The sequence below is a fragment of the Bos javanicus genome, chromosome 11 (genome assembly GCF_032452875.1).
Source record: "Bos javanicus breed banteng chromosome 11, ARS-OSU_banteng_1.0, whole genome shotgun sequence".
Lineage (NCBI taxonomy): Eukaryota > Metazoa > Chordata > Mammalia > Artiodactyla > Bovidae > Bos > Bos javanicus.
The window spans coordinates 13,623,445-13,651,379 of NC_083878.1; the positions used below are offsets into that span (position 1 = coordinate 13,623,445).

At 49.0% G+C, this 27,935-nt stretch overlaps 1 protein-coding gene and 1 long non-coding RNA gene across 2 annotated transcripts; one reads left to right on the forward strand and one right to left on the reverse strand.

Annotated features, from left to right (window-relative positions):
• On the reverse strand, window positions 1–26,972 carry VAX2 (ventral anterior homeobox 2). The gene is made up of 3 exons (XM_061431981.1): window positions 26,261–26,972; window positions 6,990–7,177; window positions 1–644 (listed from the first exon to the last, which is right to left on the reverse strand). The coding sequence occupies exons 1-3, from the start codon at window positions 26,496–26,498 to the stop codon at window positions 210–212; spliced, it is 861 nt and encodes a 286-aa protein (XP_061287965.1). The 5' UTR covers window positions 26,499–26,972; the 3' UTR covers window positions 1–209.
• Window positions 9,736–19,865, forward strand: LOC133256851 (uncharacterized). The gene is made up of 3 exons (XR_009739316.1): window positions 9,736–9,941; window positions 13,460–13,554; window positions 19,328–19,865. It is a non-coding gene; the product is annotated as an uncharacterized LOC133256851 (long non-coding RNA).
• Window positions 26,973–27,935: the final 963 nt, after the last annotated feature.

The following is a 27,935-nucleotide window of genomic DNA, read 5'->3' on the forward strand; positions in this document are numbered from 1 at the left end:
TTTCCCTTCTTGTCATCGTTTTCCTTTTATTCAGTGAGAGGCACACACACACACACACTGCACTCACACACACGCAACGCTGTCCACTGGAGAGTCTCTGAGCTGGGGGGGGATGGGGCAGGGCGTGTGGCTGCCCCTTCTGTCTCTGGGCCCAGGAGGCAGGGGCGGTGCTGTGCCTGGGGACTCGGTGTCACGCAGGGGATGGAGACTTAAGCGCTGGCCTTCTTGCTACCGCCGCCGGGGCTGCCCACTCTCCGATCCAGCCGGCTATAGGGCTCGAAGGCCGAGGAGCCCAGTTCGTAGCCAGCAGGCAGGTCCAGGAGCGGGGCGGTGGAACAGCAGAGCGCCGGCGGAGGGGGCGGCAGTGGGGGCGATGCCGAGGTCAGCGGGTTGAGGTGTGGGGAGGAGTTCCTGGGGTCACCCAAGGAGGTGCCCCTGTGGCCGGCAGGCAGGCCCGGTGGGCCGGGGGTCAGCGCCAGGAGGCTGGGGGCCCTGGGCACGGACAGCAGCCGGCCGTGCTCCAGCAGCCGCAGGATGTTGGAGGTGGCGAAGGCCTTGGACGCCGAGGAGGATGCCCGCTTCTCCAGGTCTCTGCTCTGGTCTTTCTTCTGCTTGGTGCGGCGGTTCTGGAACCAGACCTTCACCTTGGGGCGGAGCGAGGCGAGGGGAGTCCGCGAGGGAGGGGCACAGGCGAGCAAAGTGGGGACAGGGAGTGGGGGGAGCAGGGGTGCAGTGAGAGAGGGAAGAAGAGCAGTCAGGTTGTCGCCAGCATCTTCCCGCCATCAGCCTGGCTAGGGAGCAAGAGACCCTGGCCCCCCAAATCATGGGCACCCCTCCATGGCTAGCCACCCTGACCCCTGGATGGAGGGAGGGTGCAGGTGAGGTTCGCCTCTTGGCCCACATGGTTTTCAGTCTTAGCCACCCCCACTTCCTCCTGTCTCACCTGCCCCCCACCCCTAGCCCACCTCTGAAGGGAGCTCCCTAGCCCATCTGGCCATCCCGGCAGCCCCTCCCACCCCATCACCTATAAGCACCTCTCAACATAACACCGAGTATAAGAGGACATGTCAGGATGGTGAGGGACACTTCCAATGGCCACACTCCCCAAACCGGGGACAGAGCAGTGCCAAGTACCCCACATCCTAAATGGAGCCACCAAAGAGCAGACACCTTTCTCAAGGCTGATGAGAGGAGAACTTGCCCTCTGCCAGCACCAGGCGCCTGGCACGTAGCACTCCAACCCCCTCCTCATCTGCAGAAGGAAAGGAAGGCTAGGGGGCAGGCGAGCTCAGTGGTCAGTTCTGCGGGCCCCTCACGGTGATGGGATTTTTCTCTCCTCTCTGGGGAAGGACAGGGTGCTCCCCTAAGGAGGCAGGTTGGGAGTCTTGAGGAGGAGGGACCGACAGTTACTCCCCAGTTGGCAAGCCTGGGGAGTACCCAGATCCATGTCCCCAGGAGCAGAGAGGCTCCCTTGCTCCTGGCTGGGAGGTTCCGGAAGGCTGGCAGTTGGCTGGGCAGTGTGCCAGCAGGGGACCATGGAATGGGGGGCTGGGAAGTAGAGGCATGGAGAGACCCGCTGGTGTCCTCCAGCCTGGGAGGACAGACGGGATGCTGTAACTTGAAGGAGAGGTGGCGGGAGAGGAGCAGGGCCGGGAGGCTGGCCCGGCACAGGATTAGGGCAGAGCTGAGGCTGCTTGGGACGATGCCTACCAGGCCCCTGTGGGAGCAACCGACCCTCCAGCCAAGGCCTCTGGCCATAAGGCTCCTCAGGCCCTAAGCGGCCACCCTCCCTGCCCTCCTGGCCCCTGTGGGGGAGGGGTAGCACACTCCCCCCTCCCTTCTACAGACTTTCTAGAGGGCTCTTCCCCTGCACGTCCCTCCAGCAGTGGGTCATGCCTGCTCTGAGTGGAGGAATGGGGAGAAGAAAAGATCTGAAATACATATGAGTTGGATGTTTTCAACAGGATTGGACTGCTTTTCGATAAACGAAAGTGACCAGGGAGCTAGGGGATCTACCTGAGGTTGATTCCTGCATTCACTCACTCACTCATGCATTCAGCAGATGTGGACTGAGCATCCAATCCCTGGGTTGGAAAGAGTCCCTGGAGGAGGGCATGGCAACCCACTCCAGTGTTCTTGCCTGGAGAATTCCATGGACACAGAAGCCTGGTGGACTACAGTCCATGGGGTTGCAAAGAGTCGGACACGACTGAAGCTACTTAGCGCGCACAGCACATGTGCCAGGCACTGTTCTAGGCTGCAGGATCCTTGCTATGTAGGGTGGGCAGGGTCGAGGGGGAGACAGATGATAAAAAACAAATACAAGCAAACAGGTGTGGCTGTCGGTGGCAGTGAGTGCTTTGAGCAGCATCTCAAATGATTCATGGTGCGGAGTCACTTTTTAATGTTTCCAATGTGTTGTGGACCAATACTTTCGTAAAATACAATTAAAGTGAGTCATCAGAAAAACTGCTCTGTATGTTTCTAAACACGTACGCTCCATTTCTGCATTAACTTGGTATGCACAGACAACAGCTGTGGATTGGCACTTTGGGTACTCCAATGGAGAGAAAGGGGGCACCATAAGGAGAGGAGAGGCAGGGAGGCAGTGTGTTATCAGTGGGGTGGCAAACACGGCCCCTCTAAAGAGGTGACATTTGAAGCTGATATCAGTGAAGGGCAGTCAAGGAAATAGGACGACTCAGCCAAGTCTGGCTGAAGGATGTGACTGTTGGTCACACTGGAATTTGACTGCTCCAGGAAGAGGTCCTGCCAGATTCTTGGGGACGTGGCTCTGTGTGTCACTGTAATCCTTTCCCCTGCTGGGAAGTCTTCTGGGTTCTCAGCCAGGCACCACCTCCAGGGACCCTTCAGTTTCAGTTCTCATCTTTAAGATAAGGACAAAAATACCTGGGTTGTGGCAGAGATCAAACATGAAATCTCTGGGGCCCACACTCGTGTGAGGTGTACTGCTCACCTTCCCTGTTCCTACCTCTGACCTGGAGGGGGAGGACAGACTCAGAGGCCATGGTTCCTTCCCTCGGGACCCTGAAGATGCAGCAGGAGAGAGATTGACCACTCCCCGCAAACACAGGGCAAGTAGGCACGAAGGGAGCGGCAGCAACAGGGCGTCAGCCACCACGGGGAGCTTTCACAGGGGCTCCTGTCCTATCCTGTCCTGGGTGTAACAGGGAGGGGAGGGCCTGCCTAGAACAGCACCTGGTACGCAGCAGGCAGGCAGTGATATATTTGCCCAAAAGTATCCACCTGCCAATGCAAGAGACCTAGGAGACTCGGCTTTGAGGCCTGGTTGGGAAGATCCCTTGGAGGAGGAAGTGGCAACCTGCTCCAGTATTCTTGCCAGGAAAATCCCATGGGCAGAGGAACCTGGCGGGCTACAGTCCATGGGGGCACAAACAGTTGGAAACGGCTGAGTGACTGAGCATGCACGCACATGCATGGGAGAACATGCTGAGAATTCCAGCCATATAAACCTGGCAAGTTAATTAGTCTCCCTGAGTTCAACTTTCTGAAATGGGAATAATACTACTCATAAAGTCATTTTTTTTTTTTTTTTTTTTAGTGTTTTGACTGCGTCGTGTGGCCTATGGGAACTTAGTTCCCTAAGCAAGGATCAAACCCACGCCCCCTACAGTGGAAGCCTGGAGTCTTAACCATTGGATCACCAGGGAAGTCCTGAAATTCAGCTAACTTTTTATTAAAATTAGATGAATTAATGAATATGCCTGCTTTACATTTTGAGCATGTAATTTAATTTCTGTGTGCCTCCATTTCCTTCTCTTTAATATAAAAATAATAAAGAGCCATTCTGTTGTACTAAAAAAAAAGTACACTTAGTTTTTGTCCCTGGTTCTTGGTCCAGAGCCTTTTGAGGTTCATAACCAGCCCTCTCTGAGCGCACCTGAGTTTATGCTAATGAGGTGACTCAGGGTGGACCCCTCGTTTTAGAATGGGGGTTGGTCGCAGAAGACAAGACCTGTAATCAGAGGGTTGGAACTTTCATTCCCTTCCCTCCAGAAAGCACAGTGAGGCTGGAGACTGGGTCGTAAAGACTCTTGAACGATGACGTTTCCTCCATGTATTCTCCCCTTTATACCTGGTTCTACGCATCTCTTCTGTACGCCTATTTCTGAGTTGTATCCTTTATGATGGGGTTTCCCTGATGGCTCAGTGGGTAAAGAATCCACCTAGCCAATGCAGGAGATGCAAGAGACGTGGGTTCTTCCCATGGAGCAGGAAATGGCAATCCACTCTAGTACTCTTGCCTGAAAAATCCCAATGGACAGAAAAGCCTGTTGGGCTCTAGTCCAAAGTGGTCACAGGGAGTCGGAGATGACCTAGCACAGCATATATGCATGCATCCTTTGTAATAAATACCTGTGTAGAAGTAAATAGAGTGTAAAGAGTTTTCCTGAGTTCTGTGAGTCATTCTAGCAATTTATCAAATCTAAGGAGAGGGTGTGGGAACCCGCGTTGTATAGCTGGTCATAACCTATAGCGTGGGTGTTACCTCCAGGAGTTAAGGTCAGACCTGAATTGAGTTGTATTGTCGGACTCCCAGCTGGTATTGGAGAACTGGCTGCTGTTGGTGTGGGAACATACCACATAGTGTCAGAAGTGGTGTCAGAAGAAAAACCTCACACCTGTTCTACGAGCTTGTGGTGAGGACTAAACGAGTTAGAACACATCGAGCACTTAGAACAATGCCTGGCACACAGGAAACTCTCAGTGTTAGTAATACTGTACATTGTCTGCCGAACTCCAGGACCAGGGGAAGAGGCAGGAGGCTGGTGAGGACAATCAGCTGGTTGAGGGTTCTTTGCGGGTCCACGGTGTGCCCAGTTGTGTGCTGGGCTCCCCAAGGAGGCCTGAGGAGCAGACATGCCCTTCAAATACATTCTTGTTTTGGGGAAATGCATACAGGTAGGTGCCCACCACACCACACCACACTACACCACACACACACACACACACACACACACACAGCACACTTTACAGGTCAAGCCATGTAGAACAGGTCTTGCAGTGATGTCAAGAAGCCTGAGGAAGGCTTCCTGGAAGAGAAGGGACTTGGCTTTGACCTTAAAGAACAGATAAAGGTGGCCTGTACTGGCAGGGCAGGGAAGGATGAGGACTGAGGAGGAGTTGCTGGCCTGGGCATCTGAGGTGCCCTTGCGAAGAAAGTTTCAGAGGGGGGAGTTGGGGGGTAAACTACGTGAGGCAAAGGGAAAGTAGGCTAAACAGGAGGAGGACCCCATGCCTACACCTCAGACCCTGGTCTGGGGGGTCTCCTTGACTTCCTCTACGAGCTCTGTCCCGCCTGGCCACTGCAGGCCTCCTGGACAAAGCCTGGCTGTCCAGCCCAGCTGAGCTCAGCTGGAGGGAGGGCCCAGCCGCCCCAGGCCACCTGCTGGGCCATTTGGGACTCTACAGGGGCGGCTTTCAAGACAGCAGCCCTCCCAGCCGCAATCCTGACCTCACTGCCGGGTGGGGTGGGGGTGCCAAGGCCAGGGCGGCAGCGGGCAGTGTGAGGAGAGCCTCCCCCATCCTCCCCAGACCCATCTGCTTCCTTCTCCTCTCCTTCCTCTCCTCTTCCCTTCATGCGCCCTGGTTTGGCCCTTTTGATACATTTATTGGTACTTCAAGCTCTTTACCTGTAGCTAGACTTAGAGTCTCTGAGTCTTTTTTTTGACAAGCTCCAGCATGGTTGCCCAGTATACAGGCAGCATAAAGGGGCCAGATTGCTTGTCCTAATCCTAGTTCTGGAACTTATTCGTTGTATGACCTTGGGCATAATAACCTCTCCTGGGTAAAATGGGATATTCCTGGTTGCTACAATCACAGGGTTGTAGGGGTTAGCAAGCTAACATAACTAAGTTGGAACAGTGCCTTGGCACAATAAGTACTGGGGAAGTCTTATTATTATTACTACCACTTTTTTGTACCACCACCACTGCACGGCACACCCTTACAGGATTTTAATTCCCAGACCAGGGATTGAACCCAGGTCACGGCAATGAAAGTGTGGAGTCCTAACCACTGACCCCCAGGGAATTTCCCACTACTACTGTCATTATTATTTAGATCTATTAGTTTGAATAATACCACTCCAATACTTTGGCCACCTGATGCAAAGAGTCGACTCACTGGAAAAGACCTTGATGCTGGGGAAGATTGAGGGCAGGAGAAGGGGGTGACAGAAGATGAGATGGTTAAAGAGCATCGCCGACTCAATGGACGTGAGTCTGAGCAAACTCTGGGAGACAGCGGAGGACAGGGAAGCCTGGCATGCTGTAGTGCATGCGGTCACAAAGAGTCAGACACAACTGAGTGACTGAACAACCACCACCACCAGTCTGAAATGCCTCCATTCACACAGAGTAGGTGCTCAGTTTACAAAAGTCTTTCCTTTGGGTTGGGCAGACCACTGCTAAGTGCCAAGCCCTACCTGGGTGAAGGGGGAGTTCAGACCTTTTCTCTCCAACAGGAGGTTCTAAGGCTCACTGGGATGAAGGGAGGGTGGGAAAAGGCCCAGAATGTGGAAACAAGAGGTCCCCAACCCCCATTTGTAATGCTTCATCTCTTTCCTGAACCTGTGCTCCCAGCAAGCCAGCCCTGCCCCATGCCTTTCTGCAGGCTCCCTCCTGCACCGGCAAACACCCCCTTAAGCCACTCCCTGCATCTTGAATGTCTCTCTCTCCTATCTCTCTGGCCTTTCCCTAAATTCCATCCAAAGGGCCTGATGGATCCAGAAGTGCCCCACTACCCCACCCCCACTGGCAAATGCCAACTTTCTCTTGTCAGCACTGTGTTTATTTGCTCTGGTTTACCAGTAACTTTAAACTCTTCCCTAATAGATGTCTGAACTCCAAAGCTGGGTTTCCGGGCAGCAGCCCACAGGCCTCACAACCCAGGGCGCTCCTGGACTGCCAGGGTAGCGGTGGAGCAAGCTCGCCCTGCCCTTTTACCTGGGTCTCGGAGAGGTTCAGCTGGCGGGCCAGCTCAGTGCGCTCACGGCCCACCACGTACTGGCAGCGCTGGAACTCCATCTCCAGGCGGTAGAGCTGCTCGGCCGTGAAGGATGTGCGGGTCCGTTTGGGCCGGTCCAGGTCCAGGCCCTTGGGCAGGACAATTTCTCGGATGGTTCCTTTGGCATCTGCAGGGGTCATGAAAGGAGGCAAATTAGTTCACTAGTTAAGGATGTAACCCACCAATGAACATCTTAATTAGAGGCTGTGTGGGACTTCCCTGGTGGTGCAGTGGTTAAGAATCTGCCTGCCAATGTGGGGGACACAGGTTTGATCCCTGGTTCACACAGATTCCACATGCCTCAGAGCAACTAAGCCTGTGGGCCACAGCTACTGAAGCCTGGGCACCCTAGAGCCTGTGCCCCACAACACGAGAAGCCATCACAATGAGAGCCTGAGCATTGCAACTAGAGAGCAGCCTCCTGCACATAGCAACAAAGACCCAGTGCAGCCAAAATACACTAAATAAATAAATTAAAAAAGAGGTAGCATGATCAGATGGGAAGCTCCTCAGTTCTGGGCCGGGCCGTGTGACCTCTGACAAGTTGCTTACCCTCTCTGGGGCTAGCCTCCTCAATCACCCAATGCAGTACGTTGTATCTAATGGGTATATGTATGTGAATGGGCCTCAGTACAAACGTCAGGTTTATTATCCAGCCTGGGCAGAAGGGACTCACTCTGTCTCAGCCAGGGTTCTCTTCCTTGGCAGAATAAGAAACAAATGTAAAGAGAAAATACCAAGTCCTCAAGAGCAGAGGAAAGGATGGTTTAGAATTGGATATGATCAATCAGATAAGGCTTACTGGAGGAGATGTCCAGAGCCAGGTCTTAAGCCCTGTGGGTGTGTGTGTGGTATGGATGGGTGCTCTCTCTATCCACAGACTCTCCTGGGGTCCCTGAAGAGGCTCGCTGTTGTAGGGTGGAGCTGGGATCCCCAGGAGGAGCCTGAGGACCACTGCCACCACATCAAGCTGCTGGGGTGCCTTCCAGAGGGGGAGTTTCTGCCATTCCCTATGTGCTGAGTCCTGAACAGCAGGGCCACCATCCTGGTCCCTGGACCAATGTCATCCATGCATGGCATCTCCAATATTTTGAAGCCTATTTAAGAGAGGTTGAAAACATGCAGCTAACATTTGCCAGATAGTTCCACTTAAAAAAACTCAGCTAAAGCAAAATTTCCTGGAGGTGGGAGGGAGGATTTTAAATATATATATCAGCCTTAAGTACAGAGGCAAAGATGATCCATGTTTGAATCACACACACTGATGGCTTCAAATCTAGTTATTAGAAAAGTTTATGTCAAAAATTAGAGTGTGGAAATATGCACCATCAAATTCCACATGTGTGCTCATGTCCGACTCTTTGCAACTACATGGACCAAAGCCCACCAGATTCCTCTATCCATGGGATTCTCCAGGAAAGAACACCGGAGTTGGGTGTCATTTCCTACTCCAGGAGATCTTCCCAACCCAGGGATCCAACCCGCATCTCCTGTGTTTCCTGCCTTGGCAGGCGGATTTTTTTTACCACTGTGCCACCTGGGATTTACCAAACCCGCCCCCCGCCCCCACGCATGCTGTTGATAATAATAAAGCTAAACTCACAGTAATTTGCCATTACAAAGGAAGATCAGGCACAGGTAACAGGGTTGTAGGAACTCCACCCCTCTCCAGAAGGCATACACAGTGAGAGTTTGCAATATGGTCAGAAGCTTTAGCAGCCTTGGCCGCTCATAGTAATAGCTGACGCCTCTGCAATGCATGCTCTGGGCCAGGCACCGTTTTAAGTGCTTAAAGCTTCCCCATGTCTCAGTGAAGTTGGAATTGTGATTATCCCCATTTTAGAGATGGGGAAATGGAGGTACACATTTTAAGTATCTACCTAAGATCATACTGACAGTGTTTAAAAAACTCTAGAAACACCTTCATTTTACTTGATGAATACCCTCTTTTAGTAATTCTTAGTGATTCAATTAATAGGTTATAGTGAAGAGATAGGTTATAGACGTCATGGGTAGAAAATGGAATCCTCTGACTGGCTCATCATTGCCCTGGAAGATGTAGGAAAGGAATTGCATTTGGCAGGTGCTGTCATGAGGCTCCTTGTGAGCCATAAGACTGCAGAACCTAGTTTTAGAATCCCTGTTCTAAAGGGTGAAACTGAGATCTCTCCCTCCAAGTCCTGTAGTATATTTTATGAGACTGGTTCTGCCTACCTCCTACTAGGGCCAGTTAATGTTCCCTCCTCCAGGATGTACTTTATTTGGTTGCATTGGGTCTTAGCTGTGGTGTGTGGGATCTTAGTTCCCCGACCAGGGACTGAACCCGAGTCTCCTTCATTGCAGGGTGAGTTTTTATGCACTGGATCACACAGGGCAGTCCCACTCCAGGGCGCACTTTGGCTCTTCATAGGCTCCTGGCTCGGCTCACAGGTCATACCCCCGATCTCAGAGGTTCAAACACCTTCGTGTTCTCAGTCAACCATCAGGGAGAAGGTGAGCCTGGGGATGCAGTCATGGCCCAGAGGCTGTCCTCCCCCAGCACTGGGCTGGCCTTTCCAGGGCACTGGGCAGGACGCAGCACAGGGATGGGAGCCTTGCTCTCGGCGGGTTGGTAGAATCCAGCTTTTTGGGACAACTCAAGCTTCCCCCCTCCAATCCTTTCTACATTCAAAATGGGGGGTTAATATTTGTGGCCCCATTGTGACTGGGTCCCCTTTGCTCAGGTTCTAGTGTTTCCAATTGTGAGATCAGGCTCAGAACTTTCCTCACAACACCCAATGAACCCATCTCCAAAGGCACTGATTTTTATTACAAGTATCTTGGGGGGTGTGAAGAGGAGAAAGGGTGATGGATGTCATATATGGTGCTGGAAGCTTCACATCCTCTTCCGGGTGAGCCTCTTGGAGCCCACCTGAAGCCCTGAGCTTGCTCCTGACCACTGATGTCAAACCATACAGCCCTTCTCCTCATTTCCTCCTTGTAGGGGAGCTAAAAGGGGCATTCCTGCCTCAGGAAGCAGCCGAGGGCAGCCCTCCTCCACAGGGCCAGGACAGGCAGCAGCATGGAATAAGCACCTTAGACTTGTCCCCAGATATCCCCAAAGTGAAAGTCGCTCAGTCATGTCCGACTCTTTGCGACCCCTTGGACTGTAGCCTGCCAGGCTCCTCTGTCCATGGAATTCTCCAGGCCACATACGGGAGTGGGTAGCAGTTTCCTTCTCCAGAGGATCTTCCTAACCCAGGGATCAAACCCAGGTCTCCCGCATTGTGGACAGATTCTTTACCTTCTGAGCCACCAGGGAAGCCCAAAGGGCCGTACAAATGAGCACGTGAAGAGAGGTTCAACACCACTCGCCGTCAGGAGAAAACAAATGAAAACCAGGAGAAAAATGATTAGAGGAGCGAAAATGAAAGAGTGAGAGTGCCAAAGGCTGGTGAGGATGCCAAGAAACTAGATGCCGCGTTCATCACTGCTGGGAATGGAACATGGTGCAGCCACTCTGGAAACTGACTTTTAGGAAAGTTTCCTAAAAGGGTAAACCTATATTGACCATGGAACCCCGTAATCTCATTCCTGGGCATTTAACTCAGAGAGATGAAATCTCAGGTTCACATCACACCTACAGGGGGATATTCACAGCAGCTTTACTTGTAAGAGCTCCCAAATGGGAACAATCCAGGTGTTCCTCAATGGGTGAATGGATAAACAAACCGTGGTACAGCAATGCCTATAGACAGACACAACAATTTGGATACATCTTCAATTAAATTACACTGAGTGAAAAAACCCAAGGCAGCGCTTCAGATTATATACGGTATGATTCCATTTATATTACATTATCAAAATGACAAAGTTGTAGAGGCGGCTAACAGATGTGCTGCCAGGGGTTAGGGAAGGGAGACTGTGACTACAAAGGATGATGTTTCTTGGTGGCGTCAAAACAGTTCTGAATCTTGATTGCCGTGGTGGTTATATGGATCTGTAAGTGTAATAAAATGTCACAGTACTATATATAAAGAAAAAAGTGTATGCAAAAAATGGGTGAAATCTGAGGAAGGTCATGAACCTGGTTAATTATATTGAATTAATGTCAATTTCTGGATGTTGATCATGTATTATAGTTAAATAAGATGTCACCATTGTGAGAAGCTAGGTTGTGTTGCAGGTATATAGGGCTTTTCTACCATTTTTGCAACTTCTTGTGATTCTCTTACTATTTCAAAATAAGACATTAATAACAACAACAACAACAAAACATGCCCAGAGGTTAGAATGATGTTTCGTCACAGAAACTGACAAATCTGTTTGTGGAAAGAATACAATAGCAGCTCCTCAAGTGCCTCTGCATTTCACTCATAGTTTGTAAGATGATTTAGAATGATACATAAACAAATCTTTGTCATTTCAAAAGTTATGCAGTTATTTTAGTGTTTACTAGAACAAATTTAAATCTACGATTTTACATACTGAGCATGAAGCCAAAAGTAGACATTTCATTTGAAAATATAAAATATTCTTTCCACAAACAGATTTGTCAGTTTCTGTGACAAAACATCATTCTAACTTCTTGGCATGTTTTGTTGTTGTTGTTTGCTAAAATATTAAGTAAATAAATGAAACATGCATATAATAGAAATGGTAATGGTGGGATTCAAATTACTGAATATTGGGAAAAAATGAAATAAGGAGTATACAACTAGAGCCATGTATACAGAGTGACAGAGTTTATGATAAAGGGAACGTTCTATATGTCTAGTCTCTCAATGCATTTAAGTAGATTGAGGACCATAAATTATCCATTTGGAATAAAATTAGGTTAAATTCGTGTCTCACACCATAAAGAACAATGTTTCAAATGGAATAGAGAGCAAATTGTAGACTATAAAATGATGAAGGCATTACAAGAAAATATAAAAAGCAGTTTTTTAATCCTAAGCTTGGGAAGAGTTTTCCAAGCAATATGCAAACTGGGACTGTAAAGGAAAAACAAAGGATGTTATTCAACTATATTACATCTAAAACCTTTATACGATAAAAGCATCAAAACCAAGATAAAATACAAAATACACAATTGAAAATCTTTTTTAAAAGGCAAACAAATAATATCCAGAATATATAAAATACAATTAAAAGTAATTATTTTTAAAAGGGCAATAGTCTAATAGAAAAAATGGTCAAGTAATTTTTGTGAGCTATTCACAGAAAAGATATCCAAATGGCCAATAAATATGTGAAAAGATGAACACAGCTTCACAGTAATCAGGATAATGCAAGTCCAAGCAACAATGGATAATTTTTTATCTCCCATAAGATCGGAGAGACATTAATAGAAGATTAATAAAGCAAAGATGCACTGTTGGTGATTCTACACTCCTGTGAACTGCTGGTAGGACCATAAATTGTCACAATCTTTCAAGGCTGCAATTGTCAAGTTTATAGAAGCACATAACTATTGCCCCAGCAATTTTATTTTAAGCATAGATTCATGTGCTCCAAGATATACATCAGGATATTTGCTGTGGCATTATTCAAAATGTTGAAAATCTGAAGGCATCCTGAGTGTTCCCCGTAAGGGATACAGATGAACAAATGATGATACATTCATGCCATTCATATTTTATAAAATATCATGTAGCTAAAAGAATGAGACAGTATCCATATAAACTGACATTAAGTGAAAGAAAGTAAGTAGTACTATCCCATTTCTGTAAATAAAACAACTATGTATATTCAACCACTCAACATAAATGTAAAAAATGTTAGTTGCAGAGTCGGACCGACTGAGTCCAGGCTACCGCATGGACTGTAGCCTGCCAGGCTCCTCTGTCCGTGGGATCCTCCAGGCAAGAATACTGGAGTGGGTTGCCATTCCCTTCTCCAGGGGATCTTCCTGACCCAGGGATTAAACCTGGGTCTCTTGCATTGCAGATAGATTATTTACTGTCTGAATCACCAGGAAAGCTGTAATAAATGCCTACTATGTGCCAAATAGTATTCTTGTGTTTGAGGATATAGAAATGAGCAAATTTGACAAGGTCCCTGTTCCTGTAGACCTTGTACTGGGGAGAGAGACAGATAATAAATTAAAAAATGAATATGTAGAGACTTCCCTGGTGGTCCAGTGGCTAAGAATCCTGCCTTCCTGTGCAGGGGATGTGGGTTGGATCCCTGGTCAGGGAACTAAGATCTCATGTGCCGTATAGCAACTAAGCCTGAGTACTGCAACTACAGAAGCCCACACACCCCAAGGAAGACCCAGTGCAGATAAAACCAAACCAAAACAAAACCAAAAAATCTAATACGTAATGTAATGATAAATACTGTGAAGAAAATAAAACAACGGGATGTTTCTGACCTTCTCCAAATAGCTAACATCCAATAGTCAGTGTTTCTGTGCTTGCTGTTTTAGCTAGGACCAGCAGAGGAGACCGCTCATCAAAGTCAAGCTAATGGATAAACCAAGGATGCTGCTCGCCAGTGTTTCCAGTTCTTTCCAAGCACACGGTAGGATTGCATTCATTTTCTGCCCTTTGAAATCAGATATGGCCACACGATTTGTTTTAGTCAAGAGGAAGGGATGCAGTCACTTTCAGGGAACATGTCAAAAGCCAGGTCTTGATGTCCCACCTCCCCTTCTCTCTACTGGGATGGTCACAGAGGCAGAAGCCAAGCTGGAGCTTCATCAGCCTGGGTTTCTGAGTACCAAGACAAGCCCCTGCCCACTTGTGATGGACTTATCAAGTGACTTAGAAATATATTTCTTTGTTAAACCTCTGAGATTTGAGGTTGTCCGTTCAGCAAAATCTAGTCCCTCCTACTGACAGAGCCCTCTTCCCTGAATTGTTGCTTTTCTAGGTGGAGTTGTGTGTGTTGGGGGCACCAGGAAGGAGGGACAGCTTAATTCCAGGGCCTCTAGGTGGGTAGGGTCTTGTTAGGGTGAAATGCATGAGTCTAAGCGGAATGAAGGCTGAGTTTTGCTCTCCTTCAGGTCTCCTCAAAGAGGGATGAGCCTCAGGAGTACCAGGGAGAGTGAATTCCGCCCAAAGATCCTTTGCCATGGGAGAGGTGGTGACTCCTGCCTGATTACAGATAGCTAATGCTCTTGACCTCCAGCACTAAAAATGACCCTCTCCCACTACCTCTCCCAGTAAACCCCCTCAAAGTCCTACCCAGACTTCATCCAGGTAGCACCCAGGTAGTTCCTTTACATGATAAGCTGTTAACACATTGATTTTTAAATGTAAAAATGTCCTTTCTGCCTTAATCTACAAATGAAATCTAATCACTATGAAAATTCCTTATAAAAAAACCTCATTCTCCAGTTTACTGGAAACATTGAAATGGAAGAAGAGGTGAGGAAAAACGTGCAAGAATAAGGATAGAATTCTTGCATTACTGTCACTGCAACATATATTACAAATCTACAGCAACTAAACTGGTGATGCTGGCACACGAGTTATGAAGCAAATCCACGCCTATATGAGGAACTGCGATATTATCAAGATGAAATTTCAGATTAGCTGGAGGAAAGACAAGATTACTCAAGACCTGGCTTTTGGACAGTTAGTGCATCATCTGGAATAAAGACATTTATCTCACAGTGCATGCAAAAATATATATAAGATGGATTAGAACTTTAGATTTAATAAATAAATCTCTGAAAGTGGAATAAAAACACTGACGAGTTTTAAAAAATAAACAACAGATTTGAGTACCTAGAGAAAGAAACTGCGGCAAGATGAGAGACAGTTAAAACAAAAGTAACAGATTGGGAGAATATTAATAATACATGCAAAACAGCCTAATGTCTAGTTCACACACAGCCTTTATGGTCTAACGAATAAAGTCAAGCAGTCCAGTAGGAAACTGAACAAATTATATGAAAGGGTTACTAAGAGAAGAAATCCTAGTGGCTAATAAATATGGAAAAATACGCTCAGAGGGACTTAGAGAAAATGAAAGTTAGAATAGAAAAGAGATAAATTTTTTTTCAGATACTTTATCAGACTGGGAAAATTGTACTGGCAAAGGTGAACGAAAATAGGTTTTCTCAAGCTCCATTGGTGAGAATACAGGTTAATAGAGGAAAAGTTTTTCTTGAAGGACAATTTCACAATGCCTAGCTAAATTTAAAAATGTATAGTTCTTTTGTTTCAGAAAATTTACAGAGGTTTCTACGCCAGAGAAATATTGTGTATTTCATAAAGAGCCACTGTTCGTAGCAGTTTGTAGGAAGGGGTGGGAGAGAGGAAAAGCTGAGTGTTTATCAATAGCAACGCTGCTGATGAAGCCACAGTAGAGGCATGCCTTTGGCTGTTATGTAGGCATGAACAAGAATGAGGTGCATCTTCATATACTGACCTGAGTGGGTGTCCATCATATACTGCTACGTGAAAACACGTTTGTGTGTACAAGCCCAGTGCTATAAAGAACAAAAGGTAAAAGCTAACTGTGTGTGTGTGTGTGCATACGTGCTTATACCTATACAGAATTAAACCTGGCAGGATGGACACCTCTCTCTTCTGTTTACTCTGTGGAGTGGAAGCTGGTCAGGAAGCAAAGAGTTCCCCCATCTTACTTCATGTACTTCTTTATTATTTGGTTTTGCAAAGACTGTCACAGTCTCTGCAGACTATTTTAGCAGTGTGCAAAAAATCCCACTTTCGTAATATATAACTTACATATTTATGTTTTCAATTACTAAAGTAAGTCTAGGAGGTTATATCTTGGGAGTGAAGTACCTTGGGTGGGGTAAATGAAGAGTTTTCAACTTTCACTTCATTTCAGCCTGAATTGGTTTTATAATTAAAAGAATATTTTATACTTCAGAAATAAAAAGACATGAGAACAAAAAATAAAAGATAAATTATAAACTCAAAAATTGTAACATACACTGAATTTTTGTAACATAAAATTAAAGAGTATTCTAAATATATATAACATGTAATATATGTAATATTGTTACCTTTGGTTGGAGAAGAACTTCCTAGTTGAGACCTAAAACATACAAGCCCAAAAAATTTGAGTCAAAAAAAAAAAAAAAAACCCAATTCACAGCAAGGTTAAAAAAAGAAAAAGAAGAAAAAAGAATGAAAAAGATCTGGGGATGTTTGCAACACATGTCACAGAAAAAGGGATCATTTTCTTTCTATATACTAAAATATGTGTATATTTGTATGTTTACATATGTTACATATATGTTATATATTTATGTAGTCTATAAATAGTTTACAACTATAAAAAACAATGAGTAAGTCAATAGAGAAATGGCTAAGCATATGAATGAAAAATTCACAGAAGAGGAAATAAACATGAAAAATAAGTATATAAAAATACACTTAACCTGACTAGTAATCAAAAACACCAATAAAACAAGATTTTTTTTCACTTAAAAGATTTTGCTCTAAAAGACTAAGTACATCCTGGGTTGGGAGGATATGGGGGAGAAATGGTATGTTTATACACAATCTCCAGGAATATAAATTAGTACATTTTGGTGTTTGATACTTGGATTTTAAAATTTCACTTCTAGGAACTTACCCTGTAATTATATGCATACCAGATATATGTGGAATGATGTTTATTATTTTAAAATTTTTATCATAAGAAATTTCAAACATACAAAATAAGAGAGAAAAGAGAAAAAGAGAGAGAGAGAAAGTATAATGAATTGTGATATGCCTATCCTCCAGCTTCAACAATTATAAACTCAGTAACAATCCTAGCTCTTCTATCTCCCTATAATCTTAAGCAAATCCCAGTCACCATATCTATAAACATTTTTATCCAGAAAGATTTTTATTAATGTTTTTAATAAATCCTTTTATAAGTATCTTTAGAACACAATCACAATACTACTGTCACAATTAGAAACATTAACAACCATTCCTTAATATAATAAAATGCCTCACTTATTTTCATATTTTTCGTATTGTCTCATGAGACTTTTTAATAAATCTGTTCAAATTAGGATACAAAGCATTGAAGCATTGTTTGTAATTGTGAAAAAGTAGAACCATCCTAAATATCCATCACCAAGGGACTGGTTAAATAAATATTATTGTATCTGCATAATATAGTATTATGCAACTGTTAAAAATAATAAGGCAGTTCTAGATTGAAAGGTATCTATTAAATGAAGAAAAGAAGTTTGCAAAAAAACCCTCTTGCAATCTATAACTTATTTATGTTTTTCAATGTCTAGGGAAAGTTTGGGAGATTGCATCTTGGGAGTAGAAGTGTATTATGTGGGGGAAATGAAGAACTTGCAACTTTTACATGATATAGCAAAATGGCACGGATTGATTTTGTAATTAGAAAGAGATTTTATAGTTCAGAAAACAAAAGACATCAGAAAAAAATTAAAGGACAATTTATAACCCCCCAAATTGCAACATATATTGAAAGCAATGAACCACTGTCCACAATACAGAATTTCTACAAATCAATAAGAAAAGGAATATTTGAAAATTAAAATGGTCACATGAAATGAATTAATAGATAGCAGAAGAAATGCAACTGGCCAATAAACATGAAAAGATGCTCAACTTCACTGATAATCAAAAAAATAAAAATTAAAATGCCACTGAGGAACTTCTTAGCAAAGATGTGTAAGATATATAATCTCTAATATGGGGAGAGGACAAAGGTGGGGGTCTAAATTGCTAAACTTTTCTTCCCCTGAAAGAACAATTTAACATCTATCAAGATAAAAAGTGTGAACTGTGAAAGCAAGACTTGGGGATACAAGCACTTTCAGGCATTGCTAAGGGGAGTAGGTACCATCTTATTGAGGACCCTTGGGCATTATCTTGCAAATTACAAACACAGGTACTCTTTGACCCAATAACCTATTTTCAGGAACTTCTCTGACAGGTAAGACCCATACATGTGGAAATGACCAAGGAACAAGCATATTTAATGTAGCATTGTATATAATAACAGAAGATAAGAGAAAAGCTAAATGTCTACCATTAAGGCACAGGTAGTATAACATACATTCTGGTCTACCCAGTCTCTAGAAATGGAATACTATGCATTTGTAAAAAAAAACTAACAGAAGTTCTTTATACCCTAAGATACATTGGTAAGTGAAATTAGCAAGGTGCAGGAAAATATATATAGATACCACCATATGCATAACAAGCAAAAGGAAAAAAAAATAATGTACTGGCTTACAGAAGCATAGACATGATTTGGAATAACATATTGGAAGGCAGTAAATAATGGCTGCCTTTGAGCCCAGTGGGAATTGGAGGATGGGGAAGAAGGATGGGAAAGAGATTTCTCATGTGTACTTAAAACAACTTTTTGATGTTTGAATCAAATGAATCACTATTTTAAAATTAAAGGAAACACATTGAAAATTTGTAGAGTGTACCTCTTTTTTTCCACATGAGTTTTCAATCAAGCTTTTAATGAAAAGATCATAAAATAACAATATCTCATCACTGTACATTAAGACTGCAGGCTCTGAATGGAGAGATCAGTGACCAACTTTACTATGACACTGGAGGGCTGTCCACCTGCAGCTCTGACCTGAAGCAGCAATTCCACTTCTAGGAATTTATCTTTAGGAAACACTCAAGGGCTCAAGACGTGGGCATTGGGAGTTCATTTCTCAAGCTCTCAAACTTTCCCCAGTAATTGAAAAAAATTAATATGTAAGTTATATATTACAAAAGTAAGATTTTCTGCAAATTGCTGTTTTTCATTTGATAAAATTTATTCAATAAATATCTTTCCATCTAGAAGTGCTTCATTATTTTTAACAACTGCATTATGCAGCTATAATTATGCAGCTATAATAAAATTTTATTTAACCAGTCCCTTGTTGTTGGATATTTAGATTGGTTTTACTTTTTCACAATTACAAAGCTTCGATGTACCAGAGGAGAACAGGAACATCCTTCTAGAGGATACGAAAATCTGCTTTCCTCCTCCAGAGGAGTACTGAGCAGAAAGGGAACAGTGTGAAACGGCTGAGCGGAAAAGATGACCTGGGGGTGGGGGTTGAAATTTTTTTTTTTTTAATGGTAAGTTGCAAGACAGCTTATGTAATATGTATATAAGAGGGGAGAAATCTACTGAAGCACACCTGAAACTAGGAATGGTGGCTATTTCCGGGAGGTTTCTACCGCCCCCACTTTTTTTAAACCTTGAGACCGTATTCCTTTTTTTTTTTCTTAATTTTTTTTTCCATGTGGACCATTTTAAAAGTCTGTTGAATTTGTTACAATAATATTTCTGTAAACGTTTTGGTTTGTTTTTTTCGCAGGCCACCAGGCATGTGAGATCTTAGCTACTCCACCAGGGATGGAACCCGTATCCCCCCTGCATTAACCACTGGACCACCAGGGAAGTCCCCATACTGCTTTTTGAATTTAAATGCTCTACCTGTTTTGTTCCCATCTATTTTGTGAGCGTGGTCTTACGTTCTTCGCTGGGTGTCTTCCACCCGTCGAGCCCTGGCTGCCAGCGCTCTGCGGTGGGCGGTGGGGCAAACAGAACATAACAAACCTAACTTTAATTACCCCGTTGTTTCAAGCTCCAACCAAGGAATTGGGGCCTGTGAATTGGGCGGGGAGAAGGGGCGCAGATTTACCTAGTTATTAGTATTTCCCTGGTTGGCTCTGCAGCGGAACCTCCCCCAAGCAGCTGAGGAGAACCGGGAGGCTCACTACCGCCCTCCGGGCCCTGCTCTTGCCCGGCCTCCTCGTCCAGACGCTGCCTGCCTCCAGACTGCCTCCGCGGCCCTGGGGATCCAAAGAAAGAGTAAAAAGAAGAACGAGTAAAAAGAACCACATTTGAGCTTTTTCGGGTTTTATATTTCCGTGGCCCCCGAAGTTGACGATTGCACAAAATTCCAAAAATAGGGCGCCGTCAACTTTCTATTTTAACAATTATTCTGTGCTCTGGCATCATCACCATTTCATGTAAGGAACGCCTTTGTAACGTCAAAGAATGAGGTCACTGCAGCCCAGACGTTCTTCCCCGGGAGGGGCGTTGCGGCCTCCTACCTAGTGAAACACGAGGTTGGTTTTGCTTCCTCTAATTCATTCGGCAGATATTTACTGAGTGCCTACTGTACGCACACGGAATCGTCTGGAGAGATCGCTAGGGTTTGGCGGGTGCGGTGTCTACCTCCTACGTGGTGCCTGCGCGGCGTCTAGGGGACCCGGCTCCAGTACCCTCCTTCCTTGAGTTATTCGCCTACGTCGCTCCCTCGCCACTCAGGCCCTGCCGCCACCCCGGCGGGCCAGGAACCTCGCATGTCCCCGCTTTCCAAATGGTCTCTCGGTTGGCCGTCAGCGCCAGCAGCCCTACCATGTTGGTCTGGCACGTAGTTGCTCAATCGCTCAGTCGTGTCCGACTCTCTGCGGCCCCGTGGACTGTGGCCCACCAGGCTCCTCTGTCCATGGGGTTTTCCAGATAAGAATGCTGGAGTGGGGTGCCATTTCCTACTCCATTGGCACATAGTAGGTACTCGTTAATGTTTGTGGAATCAATCAACTAGCAAGCGAAGGGCAAGATGATGGGAAAACGTGGGTGAGTTGGGTCAGAGGATTGTACTGGGGTTGGGGGTGGCAGTAGCGTCTCACAGTCGCGCCCCCTCCCCGCCCCATCCTTGACCCGCCGCGCTCGCAGCCCTGGCTTTTCCAGGTTCGCCCACTCTTCGGCTTTGTAGGCCAGATTGCGTCCTGGCGCCACCTCTTCACTGCCACCTTGGCACCCCTAGCTGAGACCCTCCAACCTCCCCCCTCCTGGAAGCGGACGGAGCGGGGCAAAACAGGCGCGCAGACCACCCGGGTCCCGGGGATCCTGGGTCGGCCCACTCGCCCCGGCGTCCTCTGTCAGAGGTTTTCACACTGGGGTACGCAACTCCGCGGGCTGAACTGCCGGGAACCGCTACCCACTTTCCGAGGAGGGTCAGGCCGATCTTTAGTTTATACTAAGCAAACAGGAAATAAAGACAAAATTCATATGCTTCCTATACCGTGCCCCACTTCGCCGTCCATTTAAAATACAAATCAAAGAGCGAACTGAGAGGGAGCTTGGGTTGGTTACCTTGGCCCCAGACTTGAGTCGGGGTAATTGAGGAAATGGCGTCGAGCCAACGCGAGCCTTAGAAGCCCTGTCTCGCTACCGGGGTGCGCAGTTTGTGTGGAGACTCAACGTATTTGGTGCGGCCGAACAAAAGTCCAGGGACGCATGCTGCAGCAGTCCGCTCCCTCCTCTCCAGATCCCAGTACCCACCCACTGTCCCAGCCTCCCTGCCCGGCTGGGTCACCCGGGGGCCACCGAGGAGCTCTGACCTTTCAGGCGCGCGCACGCGCGCTCGTGTGTCTGCTGCGCGCGGGATGCTGGCCACGGGTCCACAGGCGCCCGAGTTCAAGAGACCACCCCGGGCGGCAGCACTGGCTGAGAACCCGAGGAGCCCCGGAAGGCGCTTCACAGATCCCAGAAAACGAAAGTGTGCCCGCAAGACCTGCTTCTGCGTGTGTGTGTGTGTGTGTGTGTATGTGTGGGCCGGGGGGGGGGGGGGTGGGGTGGGGTGGGAGCATGAATAACAAGTAAAAAGTAAAGACCCAAAATGATAGGGTCCACAGACCGGCCTTGAGAATGTGCGTCCTTCGGCCAAAAACAAAGCAAAATGAAAAACATGACAAACATAAAACGAAAACAATCCTAGGAAAATAAAAAAGAAACCTAATACTCCCCACAAGCTCCCAAAATAAAACTAAAACCAAAACCCCCAAAGCACAATCTCCTGCGTGAATCATTGAAAGCTTTCAACCACTGCCTGGGAGGAATGGTCTCAGTTTTCTCTTAACAGACTTAGGTTGAGGCTCCAGTCCCAAGGTCTGGTGCCCGGAGGGCCCAGACACAGGAACTTGCCATCCAGCGGCTCCTTCCAATAAACACTCTGGGTCACCGACTCCATTGCCAAGACACCCCATCTGGGGGTGGGGGGGTGGGGTGGCAGGTGTGCCCTCGTGGAGCTGCCATGCCTTGGGTGGGGGGTGAGGACGCTTGGTCCAGGTCGAGTCATCCTGGGTCCAGGGACTGCTGTAAATCCAACTGGAAAGCAGGTGATTCTGGTCAACGCTGAGCCCAGACCTGGCTGCAGAAGGGGTTTGTCTGTTCCCTGGGTTGCTACTAGCTCAAGCCCCCAAAAGGCTTGGCCCCTTGCCCAGCATTTTCAAACATGTCTGCAGCGTCCACGGCTCTGCCTGGTGTATGCCATTGTGCTATTTCCACCAATACATTTCTGCAGCGCGGGTCCAGTACTGCCCTCAATTCTCAGGGGGCTAGACGCCGCTAAATTCAATCACCCCTTGCACCAAACTCACACCCACAGAGGGAATTGTTCAGCCACAGCCAGAGGCCCTGGGCACATCCATCAGGATCCCAGGTGAAAACATTTCTGCTAGTGGGTATTGGTGCTGCAGGGGTGAGGGGGGTAGTCATTCACTCAGTCCAAGGATTCCCACAGCTTTCCTGCCCGCCTGTTACCAGAGGAGGGGTGCTGAGTCAGGCCCAGGGTGTCACAGGTCTCAAGGTGCAGGACTGTACTGGGGGCACCTCTGAACTCTGCCTGACTCAGGCCTAGGTGGCAGTGCAGAGTTGAGGAGGCCCGACTGGGGTTTTGAGACTGGCAGGTCAGAGGGACGCTTTGGGTGAGCTGGGACCAGCTCTAGGCATTGTTCATAACGTCTGCTGGGTGGGTGAGGCTGGTGGATGGCCATTCCGGGATCTGTCCAGAAGCGTTGCTGAATTGACTCCGGGTCCATGTGAGAATCATCTAAGTGCATCTGAGTGTGCAGATATGAGCATGGATTGTGAGGTTTGGGAGTTTGGGGTGAGACGTGTCCCCACTGTTTTGATTGCAGGGATCCCGGCTCAACCGAAAAGGCAGTACCACTCAGGCTGCAGCGAACTTGGAGCTGCGGCTCTCTTTCTACCTGCTTCCTCCCCGTGGCTTGTCTTTTCCAAATGTTAATATAAAACAAAAGGGTTTCCCACCCCTTTCCCTCACTAGTCAAAGGGCTGTGCATGCAGAGGTACGGGGCAGCCAAAGTGGCTTTAGGGCCCCTGTGGACGCCTAGCTGTGTCCTCAGTGGAGTGTCTGGTGTGCCTGTTGTGCACACCCGTTATCTCGGTGCCTTGCTTGTGCCCGAGTGTGGCATGAAGCGGCCTCCATTTTGAGGCAGGGGATGTAGCAGGTCGGCCTCCCTGGCTCCCTGACCCACATTTTGCAGAGGCAGGGAAACTTCGGTGATTGGTTGTGTGAGGGTTCCTCGAAGGGGATTGGGGAAGGCCGTACTGTGTGGTCTGCAAGGTGGCACTGGGCCTCCTTTTGTCGGCCAGTCCTCGTCCCCTTGGCTGCTCACCTCTGAATGCTTTACACAGCCTTTGGGGCCAGGGGTTGCGGTGGGGGAGGCCTCTGAGGAACGAGGCCCATGGCCTGAAGCAGTTTTAGTCTCCTTGGAGCTCCCACCCCTCTCATTCCACAGAATATTTATGGAGATCCCGCTGCTTGTTTGGAGTTTTATAGACAACATCTCTGACCCTGAGCATGGCACTCAAGGGAAGAGCTATGCTTTCTTCGTACAGATGAGGAAACTGGGTCACAGAGAGGCAAAGAAACTAGTTCAAGTTCAAAGGGCTGTAAGACTTGTATTCCAAATCAACTTCACGTAATTCCAGCACCAAGCCTTTCTCTTATTCCTCTGCATCTTGGGACTCCCTCAACAGGTCTGTTACTTTGGGGTGGAGCCCTCAAGGGAGCAAGGGCAGAGTGGGAAGGAGGCAGAAAAAAAGACTCAGAGAAAGAAGGGCTCTTTCTCAGAATCTTCACCCAGCCAGCAACCTAACAATGGACATGCTAACTGCCTATTCTCCCCCATTTTATGGTTTCCTCCACGGGTACTTTGGGAGGATAGATCCTCGGAGGTCAAGGGCAAAATGTACTGTCTGTTTAGAGCACACTGGAGGGACATTCAGCGAGGGACCAGGGTGCCCTGAACTTCCTTTCGCCAGTGCAGGGCCTTTCATCTGACAGAGCCTCCGCCCTGGGCCCAGTGGGGCCCGGAGTGACGAAGGTGACTCTGGCTAGGAGGGATTAGCGGTAAATGACGTCCCTGATATCTGAGGCCTGTAATAACCTCCTTGTCGTTAAATGGAAAAGGACAGAGAGATTTATGTAGGCCCTGCATTTACCTTTTATTTCTTTTAAGAGCATAAGTACCTCCTCTGTGCTCTCTTTTCATTATGTTGTCTCAGTGTAACGGTGCTGCGGTATTGCCCACATGAATTTGGAAAACTGCAGATAACAGTGCACACTAGCTGCCCTGCATCCAGCAGGGGGTCCATGGATTGCTCCTGGAGTGGGTGGGCTCTTGGAGGGTATCATTTTTGATCCTACCTTCTATGACTCAACATCTGGGAGTTATCTGTCATCGCATGCAGACACAAAATGTATTCCATCTGCCTGGAGTTAGAGCAGAAGGGATGGTAGGTGGGCACAGAACCACAACTGTTCAGGCAGAAGGAAATGAAAAACCCACAGATGGAATGTGAGGTGGTGAGTGTCCTTAACCTGGGAATGTGGGTTTAGGAGGCTGATTTTTCTGTTTCTGGAAGTCTTGCAGATTTCCTTAAGGGAACTCCAAACTGGCTGCTAATGCCTTGTACACAGGACACCCCACAGTCTATGGAATGGATCTAATTTGATCCCAAGTGCCCAAGAGGGCCACACACCTGTTGGAATCCCTGTTGGTTGGGGACCACCTCCCCATGCTCTGTCCTTTGACCCCCAGAGCCTGACCCAGAACGGCACTGAGTGACTATACCTGGCCTGGAGCTTCCTGTGTTTCCTGAAGACCAGGGTCCCCAGGTCTGTGTCCAGGATGGCCACCAGGCAACTTCACACTGGGCTGCCTCCAAGCTGTACCTTTAGCCCCCATTCCCAGAGTCACCCAGACTCAGCAGCTGTGGGGAAGCTGTGAGCGACCAGGCCAAGATGTTTCTGTCTGTGTGTGGGTAGCTCACACACAGCCCAGTCCAGATCAAACTCGGGGGTCCTAGTGCTGGTTTCCCTTCCCTAGGCGGTGGCCGAGGAAATCAGCTCCGACTGATTTCTTTCTAGGCCTTCAAGCTCGAAAGAGAAGCGATCAAAAAGAAAGGGCAAGAAAAAGGCAGCGGGATTAACCGGGGGCAGCTGTTACCCTCGAATGGCCTCTTTCCACTGGGTCTCCCAGTCCGGGACTCTGGGACGGTGGGGGAAACAGACCTCCGGTTTCGCCGCGGCCTAGGGACAGGCTTAAAGCAAGACCTCGGAATCCCCTTTCTTCTCCTATCTCGCTGGGCGAGGCCCGGATCCGGCGAAAGGCGAGCTGGGCGTCAGGCTGGCTTTAGGGGCCGGGGAAGCCGCAGCCTCGCAGCGAGGAAGCCAGCAAGAGCCGGGCACTCGGATTCTTGCAGGAAGGGAAGGCAGGGAAGGCGAGCTCGGCGGAGGGAAATGGCCGGGAAAGAAGAGAGGAGGGCGAAGGGCGAGGGAGAATCGGTGAGACGCGAGAAGCCAGGCCGTGAGAAGGCCGCGCCGAGAGCCGGCTGGGCCCAGGCGCCGCGAGGAAGTGGGAACCGCGAGAGCGAAGCCCCGGCGGGCGAGCGCGGCGCACGCCGCCCTCTGCGTTCCGGTGCCGTCTCCCGGGAGCAGCCCATGCGCCTGCGAGGCCGGGACCGGGAAGCGGGGCTGGGAGGCGCCCGGCAGCTAAGCGGAGCCGGGCCTTCTCCTCCCGCGGTTCCGGGCGCTGGTCCCTCCTCGCCCTGACCCCGCGGAGCGCTCGTGACGCTTTTCTTCGCACCCGCCGCGAGGGTCGCGGGGCGGGGACTCGGCTCTCCGTATCCCGCACTCGCATCGCGGCCCCCGCCACGGTAACCCGCCCGGGTGAGACTGGAGAGCTGAGCATCTCAAGGCAGTGAAACGGGGATCTCTTCCGTACCGCTCGCCGCTTTGTCCCCTGCACTCAGCTCAATGTCCAGCACACAATGGACGCTCAAAATAATGTTTGTTGAATGAATGACTGGACGACGATCGTCTGAATGAATATAGGACTTGGGAGGTGGAGGCTGCAGGGAGCTCGGAGGCCCGGGTGAGGGAAGGGAGGGGAGTCCAGTGGGCCAGGGCTTCGAGCCGTCCCCTTACCTCGCACCAGGATGCGGCGGCAGTGGTCTGCCTCGCCGAGCCCCGGCTGCCCGTCGCTGTCGGCGCCGCTCTCCCTGGAGCCCGCAGGGCTGGAGTCGGAGGTCCCGGCAATCTCCTTGGGGCTGCGGCCGCCCGCATCAGCGGTCGAGTCTTCTGCTCCGCCGCCGTCCCCGCCGCGCCCGCTCTGCGACTCCCGGCGTGCGGGGCCGCGGTCGCGCTCGGTGCCCCCATCGCCCATGCCGGCCGCCACCGCCGCCTCCGCCACCGCCTGGCCAGCCTGGGCTGGCCAAGCCTGCGCCTCCCCGCCCCTCGAGCCCCCCGCGCCCCACGCTCCCCCCTCCCGACTCCTCCCTCTCCGGCCCCGCCCCCGCCCGGCCGCCCCACCCCTCCCTGCTGATTGGGCCGGAGTCGGGGTTCTCAGACTCCCAGCGGCGCTAGGGAGCTGCGCTGAGGGTGGGGGGTCGTCGGGCCTCCTCTTCCACCCCTAGTCTAGCCGCACGCCGAGCCTGGCAGAGGGAGGCCGAGGAGGCCCTAGGGTACCGAGGAACGCCCTGCATCCCTCCTAAAGTTTATCAACTCCCTCCCGTAACCGCCAGCCTGCTCTCCTCCCCACTCCCTTCGTCCCCTGGGAAGCGCAGTCTTCTCACTCCGGCTCTTTCAGCGGAATCAATAACCAAAGTGTTCCAGGAAGGCGACCCCGGCGAGACCGAGCAGAAAACAGGAGGTTGGCCTTGCTCGAGTACTTGGCGGGGTAGGGGGCTGGGGCTGGGGGCTGAGACCTGGGATTCAGTGGCCCCCACCCCTCAGATTCATACCTCCACCCACACTCAGGAACATAGCCCCTCCCGGCGCTCCTGGCGGAGCAAGACCAAGAGTGGTAAAAGAACCCGAGACAGCGAAGCCAGGGGACAAGGGGACGGTCTACACTCTCCGGGGAGAAAAGACTGATTGCAGACCCATAGCCGGGTTCAGGAGCCGGGAGAGTCGAGTGAGGCTGAGAGTGAGGGTTGAGTGAGGTAGGCTGCAAAGGCCCGGGGCCCCTGCGGCTCAGAGGCCTTCAGAAGCGGGATCGCACCCCTAGACTGGGACAGAAGGTGAAAAATCTCCCTAGCCCTCCATTACCCCACTCTCGGCCCCTCGGAGGTCTCCCCTCCTCAGTCCCGAGTCCTGGCCTGTCTCGCCAGGCCGGGGAGAGGGGGAAAAGAGGAGGTGACGCGGCTGGAAGCAGGGCTGGGCTTCAGGCGGAGCAGTGGGGTCCTTGGACCTTCCGAGTCCCAATCGCTTTGTGAGATTCCCAGGTTTCTCCTGAGTCCATCTTCTCTTTTGACAGCGCCAGGAGAGGCCAGGCCGGATTTCCCTTCCTTTGACTCAGAAAGGGGCTTGAAAGAAAGATTGAGAGACCGCAGCGAAGATATGTGTGCAAAAGTGTGTGTGCGCGGGGGAGGGCCCTGACCCCCCTCCCCTAAAACGCTAGAACAGCAGCCGGCTTCCCCTTTGTGCGCCGCGTGCAACTGTGAGCGAGGGTGCGTCGGTGTCTCCGGGGGTCCGATCAAGAGCGTCTGGGGGCAGCGCCCGTGGATGTGCCTGGTGCCAGTGACTGTGGGGCGGCCGAGTGCGTTGCTCGCGCAGCCTGCAGGACTCCCGGAGCCGGAGGAGAGGGTGAATGAGTGAGCGT

What these genes read in the sequence shown, in the direction of transcription:
- VAX2 (XM_061431981.1), bottom strand. Translation starts at nt 26,498, where the DNA reads ATGGGCGATGGGGGCACCGAGCGCGACCGCGGCCCCGCACGCCGGGAG. An exon ending in CCGCCGCATCCTGGTGCGAG is followed by an intron (nt 7,178 to 26,260) that starts GTAAGGGGACGG and finishes TGACCCCTGCAG; the next exon opens with ATGCCAAAGGAACCATCCGA. An exon ending in TGAACCTCTCCGAGACCCAG is followed by an intron (nt 645 to 6,989) that starts GTAAAAGGGCAG and finishes CTCCGCCCCAAG; the next exon opens with GTGAAGGTCTGGTTCCAGAA.